Source organism: Prunus mume, linkage group LG5 (assembly GCF_029339155.1).
Source record: "Prunus mume cultivar Tortuosa linkage group LG5, ASM2933915v1, whole genome shotgun sequence".
Lineage (NCBI taxonomy): Eukaryota > Viridiplantae > Streptophyta > Magnoliopsida > Rosales > Rosaceae > Prunus > Prunus mume.
Genome location: NC_142702.1, coordinates 12,168,827 through 12,179,514, shown reverse-complemented (window position 1 = coordinate 12,179,514; position 10,688 = coordinate 12,168,827). Strand labels below are relative to the sequence as shown.

The 10,688-nt window shown below is 36.2% G+C and overlaps 1 protein-coding gene across 1 annotated transcript; it reads right to left on the bottom strand.

The window, feature by feature from the left end:
• Positions 1–7,581: 7,581 nt before the first annotated feature.
• LOC148916951 (uncharacterized) lies at positions 7,582–8,520 on the bottom strand. The gene has a single exon (XM_089052335.1). It carries the CDS (start codon positions 8,518–8,520, stop codon positions 7,582–7,584), a length of 939 nt encoding a protein of 312 aa, XP_088908461.1.
• Between the last annotated feature and the right edge of the window lie 2,168 nt (positions 8,521–10,688).

The window sequence follows — 10,688 nt, the reverse complement described above, 5'->3', positions numbered from 1 at the left end:
ATGCTTTTCTTCTTCTTGTTTTTCTTCTTTCTTCTCTTCATCATTTGTTTCTTCCTTTTGTCCTTCATCTTTTTTCTCTTTTTTTTCTTCCTTCTTCCCTTCATCTTTGTTTTCTCCTTTCTTCTCTTCATCTTGATTATCTAAAGCCCCAGATTTCTGTTTTAAATAATAAAGAAATATATATATAAGACAGATTGTACAGAGAGTAAAAAAATTAAACCAAAACGTCGTGGTAAGGCATAACCTAAGACGGTATGTAAGAATTATGGACGTCTTAAAATTATTAAACGATGGTAAATAATAAACGTCGTGGTAATTGTATATTACGTCGTTAAGGACTAAAACCGTCGTCTAAAAACCACAAAGTACGACGTCTAGTGGCGTGTAAAACAAGTAAACTAAATACGACGTGATATTTAAATAAACACGACGGGTTATTTATAAAATCGTCGTGGTATGTTTTTAAAACGACGGGTTTATTCATAATAACGACGTCTAATGTAAAAAAACAGAGAATTCAAAGTTCAGTTATGTTACCGTTTCTTCCTGCTATTCCCCATTTTTGGCAGTATCATCCTCTAAATGTTGGGATCTCCCTTCAGCCCCAGAACAGCTTGCTTTATCAGACATTGGATTTATGGGACTTTGCTGTAGACCTTGGTTTTGAGAGGGGCTAGTTTTCGGTTTAAGCATGCTTGGATCAAAATTGGGGATGAGGTGGGAAAGCTGACTTAGTAAATGTTCCCTCTCAGCCTCTACTAATTGTTTGGTTCTAGCTTCCATCTTCTTAGTCTCCTCTTGAAGGACAAGTCTTACACTTTCCTTCAATTGATCAGCAAACTTTACCCTCTGTGGTCTAGGTAAATTGAAGAATTGCCTAGGGGAAATCCCAGCACCTACCCCTCTTACTCTCCCTGGATGCTCGGGACCCAAAGCCAAGGTCAAGACATCATTACTGCCAGTTACACTCAGACTGCCTTCAGCCACTTGTTTTTGCAATTCATCCTAAAACAAAGACATACAAAAAAGTCAGCACAAGAAAACACACGACGGTTATTTATAAACAAACGACGCAGTATATAATTTCACACGACGCACCAAAATAGAAATCGACGTTATAATATATTTATAACGACGTTAATTAAAACCGACGTGGTTAGATGTTTAAAACGACGCAATAAATAAACCACCGACGTCTTTTGCTGTAATTACAGAAAACAGAGTTGTGATTCCAGATTTAGATCTTTCACGACGTTTTTGAAAACATTTCGACGTAGTAATAACATTAAAACGACGAAAAAATTAACCACCGACGTCTTATCTATACTTACAGAAAACAGAGTTGTGATTCCAGTTTTAGATCTTTCACGACGTTTTTTAAAATATTTCGACGTAGTAAAATCATTGACACGACGAAAAAATATAACATAAGACGTAATAAGAATTATATATACACAGTTTAATAAAATTTTAAAACAGAGTGTGTAGGCTTACAATTAATTTTGCTTTCTCTGCCACCTTTGGATCTGGGATGTTACCATGTTTGTCCTGTCTAGCTTTCTTCCATAAGGTAGATCGATCAATTTCTACCCCAGGCATGGTTTCCTCCAATTGATCCTCCAAACCAGCATATCCTTTTCGAGACAATCGATGATTGTACTCAAGTTTCTCCCTAATCTGTGAATGTTGAGAATGCACAGACTCAAATTCTTTGGATAACCTTGAAGCTACAAAGGCATCCCATTCTGCTTTCTCTATGAATTTATATACTTCAGGGGGTTGGCTTAATTTCTCCCTCTCCTTGATGTATGGAAGGATATAATGCCTCGTCAGTGTAGACTTGAAATCCTTCCATTTCTTGGCAGCAGAAGATAACACCGAGCTCTTGCCCCCTTGACCTACCACAAAAGCCATGTCAACGGCTTCCCAAATCTGCTCCTTTATATCATTGGGGATTTCAGCCCATTTCTTGTCCACAAGTGGGACTCTGGAGCGTGCCAACACACCAATGTAGGACTGCATCTCAGTATGTGCAGGGCCACATCCTTTCCCCCTTTTATTGTACTCAACAACTGGCTTGATTTTCTGCAATTTTCTCTTCACAACACGAGGCATTGTGCTCATACCTCGACCTGACTTTGAATCCTCAGAAATTGTTGTCGGGCTGCTTGGTTCTGTCTCAGCAGATGAAACAAACTTCATCTTCTTCAAGGGCTTGTCTTGAGGAGTTACCATTCCAAGCTCCTTACCTCCATTTTTTTTGGAGCCAGAGTACTTACTTTGGTCTTGAGAAACCATGGTTACAGAATAAACAAACCTGCAAGTGAAAATATTTCGGGAAAAAATTAGAACACAAACGACGGTTATTTATAAACTACGACGTATGATAAGATTTTACACGACGTAATAACATAACATCAGACGTAATAAATGTTTAAAGAAGAAACAATACAAATGTTTAAACAACGACGAAACAATATTAAATAAGACGTAATAAGAACTTATTACGGCGATATTTACACGACGTCGTGATATTCATATTAACACGACGTAAATATTAATATACCGTCGTGTTATGGATATTCACACGACGTGAATAATAAGCTACCGTCGTATTTATAAGAAACCAAAAACATTTTTCTTTCTCTGTGAATGTTTGATTGCAGGTTTAATTTCTCTGAAACATGGTTTTTGTTTTTCCTAATTTGATAAAATACAAAGAAAAAAAGCTTTGGCATCTTTTTATAGACGACGGTATCTTAAAACAACGTCGTGGTATGAACATTCACACGGCGTCAATAATAAGATACCGTCGTCTATATAAGATACCAAACCCTACTTTCTTTCTCTCTGTATTTTATCAAATTAGGAAAAACGAAAACCATGGTTCAGAGAAATCAAACCTGCAACTAAACAAGCAAATAAAAATTTGACCGTCTGTTTAAAAACAACTTAGATCAATTTTAAGACGACGCTAGGACGACTGACGAACCGTCGTGGTCTACATATTTAACCACGTAAATACAAAGCTACCGTCGTCTTATTTAGTTGAATTAGTTGTGTTCAAAGTTGAAACTTTCCCTCTCTTTCTGTGTATTTTATCAAACTTGAAAGAATAAAAATGATTTTCGCCAGAAAAAAGGTAAAAAGATTTTCAAAACAAAAACAGTATGAGCATGCAAAATAGCAACAAAAATAGTGAGAAATGAAAGCTTACCTTTTGCGTGCAATGAAAGCTTTCTCTCGGATTTTGGTGTTTAAGTTCAGAGGCGACGACGAAGACAAGAGGAAGACGATGAGATACTCTGACAGTGCTCTGACAAGGAAAAAAGACGAAAAGTTTTCTCTGGGAGATTGAAATTTTTTCTCGGGTTTGGAAACAGTGCATGTGTAAGTCAGGTAGACGAAAAGTTGTATATGTATACAAACCGTTTCATAGTAATAAGACGGCGGTTTACATATAACGACGACGTATTAATAGACAAACTACGACGTTAATTTGAACTTATGACGTGGTACATAATACGACAGTAGTGTTGTAGGTACCGCCGTAGTAAACTCCTAAATAAAAGTCGATAACTCAATATCTCGCGTCATGGTAGAAATATTTAACACGACGGTTGTTTTAAATTTACGACGTTTATTTTTATAATATACGTCGTTTTATTGTAATATACCGACGTGGATAACACTAAACTAAAACGACGTATTATTTTTTTCACGACGTGGATTCGTTTTTACACGTCGTTATGTGTAATATAACCGACGTGGATTTTATTTTTTTATTATAAATATAATTTTTTTCTCCTTTTTCTTATAGTTTATTTTTCAAAAACAGTGCCTTATACATATAGTTTTTTTTCCCGAGGAAATTAATGTTCTAGAATTTATAAAGTTTCTTTTCTAGGTGACTGATTTAAATCAAATAAAAATATAAAACAACGACTGTTTTTGTTATACCGTCGTTGTTTCTTGTCGTCTTAAGTAAGAAGAAAACGACGTAATGTATTTGTTACCGACGAGGATTATTTTTGTTAAACGTCGTTATGTGTAATATAACCGACGTGGATTTGGTTTTTTAATTATAAATAGGGTTTTTTTCCACGGGTTCTTTCAGTTTTAGTATTCGATTAGGGTTTCAACTTCTTCTTGCCCCTTTCTCTGTCTCACCTCATCTCTTGGGAGGCAATTGTTTGAATGTTGGTTATCTGTGGCTGATTGCAAATCTGATTGCAAATCACCAATTTTCAATAAATTGTCTCGCTGATTGCAAATCTGTGGCTGCCGTCGTGAAGTTTTAGGAGGCAATTGTTTGGATGTGAATGTGTGTGTGCGTTTGTGTAGATACACAAACGCACACACATCATTCACTTCCAAAAATTGTCTCTCGATTGCAAATCTGAGGCTGCAATCGTCAAATTTCAGATGCAATTTTTTGGATGTTAATGTGTATGTGCGTTTGTGTATCTCAAAGACACAAATACACATACATCATTAACCTCTAAAATATTGTCTTCTGGTAAGATTATGATGAGCAACAGAGTTCCATCTTGTAAGATTTCCTAACCCTTGTGATCTCAGAATAATCTGATTATGTCGGCGGTTTTCTATATAAACCGTCGTGGTTATTTCAATTCTTGTCGTTAAGTAGATCTACCGACGTAGGATAACAAAATCCAAGAAATAAATTGTTAAAAACAATTCTTATTCAGACGACGGTTTAAATATAATGTATGACGTATAAAGTGGACAAATACGACGTTAAATTCTATAATACGTCGTTATATGAAAACCCCAACTTGGTAAGAATTAAAGATGTCGTCGTAGAAATACGAGAAAGACGTCGTTATATTTACCTTTGCCGTAGTTGTACATTAATTTAATACGGCGGTATTTTGTATTTTACCGCCGTGGATTTATTTGTAATTATACGGCGCCTTATACGAAAACTTGGTCGTGTTAATTTCCGGGTAAAAACGACGGCTTTTTTTGAAACCGTCGTCTTTACTTTCTACGTCGGTCGGTTCATAACTTCCGCCGTTATTTGTTGGCTTCGATTTTACCTCTTGAAAATCCTATTTCAATAAGACGTCGGTTTTTAAATTAAGTACGTCGTGTTTTATGAACAGCCATTTGAAACTCCATTTTTTAGTTGTCTAATGTGTTATTACACGGCGGTTTTATAAAACCGTCGTCTTTTAAAAAACAACGACGGTTTTCACTTAGACCGTCGTGTTTTTCTGGTCGTCTTTTTCACTTTTTGTAGTAGTGTACACCTTTCATGATAACTTGACACAGAGATGTGCTTCTCACCAAACGACACTTACCACTCCATTACCCCAAGGACGCTTCCTACTGTTCGGTAGCACATCCATTAGATTGCAACCCACTCCACAACCAACATACCATTTGATCATAGCAGATCCTTTTCTGCCCTTCCTTCCAAGTGCCTCCTTGATCGGAGACTTAGGGAACTAGGGAACTGCCATCAGCATAAAGGGAAAAGCAAAGGACATGCTCATTGTCTTTGTGAAATCACTCTCAGTTAGAATGCCGAAGACAAATGCAATTCTTTAACCGAGAAGTCCCTTCTCAATCGAAAACTTGGGGGACTCATGTTTTTATCACATTCGACCGATCAATCATTTCAAGACATGTGGAACATTGGACCTACAAAGGGAGCCCACATAGCCCAGTTAAGACATTGAAGACCTTAACAACCATCAACAACATGTCAGCCTTGGATAACCTAACTTGTCGATCTGGCTAAAGAAGGTGCCTGCTAAACAAGGCAGGACACGAACATGTGGCAGCTTCTTAAGTGATGCCCACAGTCCCACATAGAAAATATAACACAAAGTCCCTCACCTGGGACCTCTATAAATAAGGCACAAGTCCCAAAAAGAAAGGTAATCGTAACATTTCGCTACGTAGCCCTTACTTTGTCCAAATTACAATTCACTTCGTCCTTAAGCGAACTTAAGCATTGGAAATCCTTTGACTGGTACCACATCGGTACTCAAAGTCTTACCGATGCTCTTTGTCTTGCAGATCCACGTTTGCCAAAGAGCCCACAAGACTGAAGGCATCCTACTTCTAGGTTGGGTCCATAAATGGTCATCCATTTTTGGGCATCAACAACATTAGTTTCCAACATCTCTCTCCCATTGTCAGATAATATAGAACCCTCAAACCGATTAGGAAGCTTGTGAACAAAAATCCAAGTTGAAGGTGTTGATGATGTTGGATATTTTTAGTACAATAGGATGAAAGATTTCTTCAAAGCACGTATATATAACTGCACAATCTTTTAAACTTTATTTGTCCCCACAACTTGTGTGTAAAGGAAATACACAAATGTGAAGCCTAGCGTAATTCTATGTGTGTCAACGTTTTGCATAGCCAAAAACTAACCCAACACACTAAGACATTTTACAAGACTTGAGATACCAAAAGACACAAAAATGTTCAAAACACCTCCAGCATCAAAGATAGGGGTGTGACTGTAATTTTGCCAAATCTATGTAGTCTGATTGTAATTATCCAAACCTTAAGGGTTTACATAAAATTCTCCCTATTGCAGTGATTCAAGTATTTTCGTTAAGTTTGTGCAAATCCGGTCCCACATTTCTTTACTTTGTACGAAAATCTCAAGTTTGGTTTGCTTTTTGACCCTTTTTCCTCTTTTCCTTTTTCTTTTTACATCCATTAATATGTTAGGCTGTATCAATGTGTATCATGTGCGTCTTGACTTCGAAAAAAAAAATTAATATCAAGCCTCTCCCAAATTGATCTCCCTGCTTTCTTTTCCTCTCTCAGCTTAATCATTTTTTTCCTGGTGTCACTCTGCCGTTTCTGGTAATGTAGGATTTTGATAATATTATTTTAAAGTTGTTTTATTTTGAGTTTTTATTGAAAGAATTGGTTTTAGTATTCTTTGTTTGGTTGTTTATATAATATGAAAGAATTTGGTCATTTGTGCTTGAAATTGTGAATACCATTAATTTTTTGGTTCTTTATATAAAGCTGAGGTTTATACTAAAATAATGTAAGCTCAACTTTTATGTCAAATTTTTAAATTTAAATTACTATTGTAATGTAGGAATGAATGATTATGAATTTCTGCACTTGACCTCATTAAAATACGAGTAGTCCTAGTAAAGGAGAGAAAATTGCATTTTTGTTATCAATATTCACAGTGAAGGGCTTAGGGGGTGTTATGCGCAGGCTTGGGAGGGCTATATTAACGACTTTTGGGCTAAAAAAACATATTTCTCACCAGGTCTATAACCCAAGTTAGCCATTACTAAGGACCATCCCTGGCGCCGAGAGGTTGGGGTGGGGTGGTAAACTTCTCCAACTCTATCTTTTTGGAGTTGGTCATTGACACAGGTAGGCTAAACTTACCTTAAAAACTCGACGGTACGAGTGAATTTTATTAATAAAAATAAAAAGATACACCTAGTTAGGGGGGACGTAATGAGCCTTACCCTCAAATATGCATATCTATACATAAATAAAAGCTTAACAAAAAAAATAAGAAGTAAATGCAATGCATCACAAAAACTAAACTATTTTAATCTAAAATTGTACCCTACTAGGCTTAGAAATCTTAAATTCTTCAATTATCTCTTCATTATCGATACTATTAGCAAACTCTCTTGCAATGTGGAGAATCATGCAATCAACAAGGAATTCATCAGCTATGATGCTTCGAAGTCTATTCTTAATAATTCTCATACATGAAAAAGCTCGTTCCATTGTTGCTGTAGAAACAGGAAAAGTCAACACCAACTGAATCAATCTGTAAAACAAATGGTAGTTTTCTACCAAAGTTGTTTCCACCAATTGTTGACATAACTGAGGAAGAGTGGTGAGGTCCTTAAAGCAGGGAAGGCGATGCATATTATTTTGAAAATACCTCAACTCAATTTCCAAACATTTTAAGTCACTTGGACTGAAATCAGCATGATAGAATTTCTCAGCAAGTTTACATAGATGCCCAATATTGAATGATTTGAAGGAATTACGAGGATCCAATGCTGAGCTAAGAATAAGAAGTTCAACTGTTTGCTTTGGAAATCTGTCATTTAACTCCCTCAACATGCAATCTATCACATTATTAAATACATCAATGCGATAGTAATGTTCAACTGTAATAAAATCTTTTTGTTGACAAGAACGACGTGTGCCCATCATATAACGAGAACTCATATCAGGAACATCAATACCATGTTGTTCACAAAAGGATACCACACTCATGTTCTTCACCTTGGTAGCAAAAATATGCAAAATCTGTTTTTGTATATCATGGGCAATATACTGAGCATTATGAGGAGCCTTATCTAGAACAACTTTCTCAGCTTCTATATTCATTCTTGCAAAAGACTTTAAGATTTCAACGAAATTGCCCCGATTAGATGAGTCAACGGATTCATCGTGACCTCGAAAAGCCAATGCTTGATTTGCTAAATACTGAATGCCCTCTATTGTGGTTGTAAGTCGCAACCAATTGTCCATCACTTTTTGCTTTCATTGCTTATCTACCACATTTTCAATATGAAGAGATGAGTTTTTTAAGCTAACCCACTTTTACATAGCAAGATGATGTGGAGAATTTAGCTTGCCTACATGACTTTGAAATACACATTGATTACCACCAATTCTCTTCCAATTTTGAAATCCATGAATAGTAAAGGTTGAATGTGAATGATTTATGTCAAATAGGAAGCAAGGAAAACAAAATGCCAAATCTTTAGCAATTGAATACTCAAGCCAAGGGAATTTACCAAACCACAATTTATTAAATCGATGTAAGTCTTGCCCTTCTAAATGGCTTGGATAGTCTTCTAACTCCGGTTGACAAGGTCCTAAAATAATATAGGCTTTTTGCACATTATCTTGTTCATTCACCGAATATTGGCATATTTGAAGACGTAATCCCGGATCACGCTCAAGATAATTGATATTAAAATCTTGACCACTATCAACTCTTTGAGTCTCAACTATTTCAATTTGAGGCTCGACAATGGGAGAAGAGAGAAGATTTGACTCATCACAAATGGGAGGCATTCTAGAAGATGATGACCCATCATTCTTTTTCTTAAAAAAAGAGAACAAATTCTTTGTTTTCTTGGGGTTCAAATATCCCAACAAAAAATCAAACAATTTCTCATAATAGCATCAATGAATTTAGTCAAACATTAACATACCAACAACAAATCAAACATCTCAACAATGCCAACATCAAATCAAACATCTCAACAAAATTCTTAAAATCAAAGACCTAATTAATTTCAACAAAATCCCCAAATTATATTTCATTCCTAATTAAACCCTAAAAACTCAATTTCAAATTAAAATTAAAACTAAGATGCATACATTTATTTTAGGAATAACCCAATAGAAGAAGATAATTAAAGAGAAGAGATTAAGAAGAATACTTGTTTCCTTGTATATGAGAAGAGAAGAGAAGAGGCTGTCCAGTGTCCACGATTGCACAGCACAGCCAAGACTTGTGTTGAGAAGAAGCTCTCCCGACTCTGTCTGGAATTGCACTGCACAACCACTATTTGGTTGCTTAAGTTATATTCTTTCTTTTATTAAAGTTTGACTATGCCATTCATAACATGAGCTGGCTGGTTATAATTTTTTTTCTTCAGTTTTTTAAAGTTTGAGCGGGCTTGTACTGTGGGTTTTATATGGATTAGGTAGGCAAGAGTGTATACCAACACATGGAATGGATATCAATTACATAACTTATATATAGTTTTTTTTTTAGTGAAATATTTTTGGGTAGGCGGTAGCCTACCCTAACTTAAGATCCGCCCCTGGTCATTGAGATCAGTTGTGGGTATAAATTAACACTTGCACAGATGCACTCTAAGTGTTCTATGAAATGACATAGTGAGTTCTTGAGATTTTGTTGAGTTGATAATTACGTCAATTTTCGATCCCTTAAGCATCCAAAAGCAAAAGAAAGAAAAGGAACTATGAACAAAAGCAGCGTGTGGTCCTGTTACAGCATAAGCAATCGAAGGGATGACTGGGTTCTTTACAAGTTACTACAAGAGTTATTAAAACCTATCTTAAATTTTTTTTTCTGAAATTTCTGATATCCACATGTGAACAAAGACTTAGACAAAATGCTTATTAAACAAAGACTGACAATTAACAAGTCATTCTTTACTCAAAGTGTAATTCATTTCATGCCCAATCGGAAACTTGAGGGACTCCTGGTTACATCACATCTGACCGGCCAATCATTTCAAGACACCTGGAACGTGGGACCTACAAGGGGAGCCCACATAGCCCAGTTAAGACATTGAGGACCTTAATAACCATCAACAAGTCAGCCTTGGACAACCTAATTAACTTATCGATCTGGCTAAAGAAGGTGCCTGCTAAACAAGGCAGGACACGGACATGTGGTAGCTTCTTAAGTGATGCCTACAATCTCACATAGAAACAATAACACAAAGTCCCTCACCTGGGACCTCTATAAATAAGGCACAAGTCCCAAAAAGAAAGGTAATCGTAACATTCCGCTACTTAGGCCTTACTTTGTCCAAATTACTATTCATTTCGTCCTTAAACAAATTTAAGCATTGGAGAGCCTTCGGCAGGTACTACATCGATACCCAAAGAGCCCACAAGACTGAAGGCATCCTACTTCTAGGTTGGGTCCA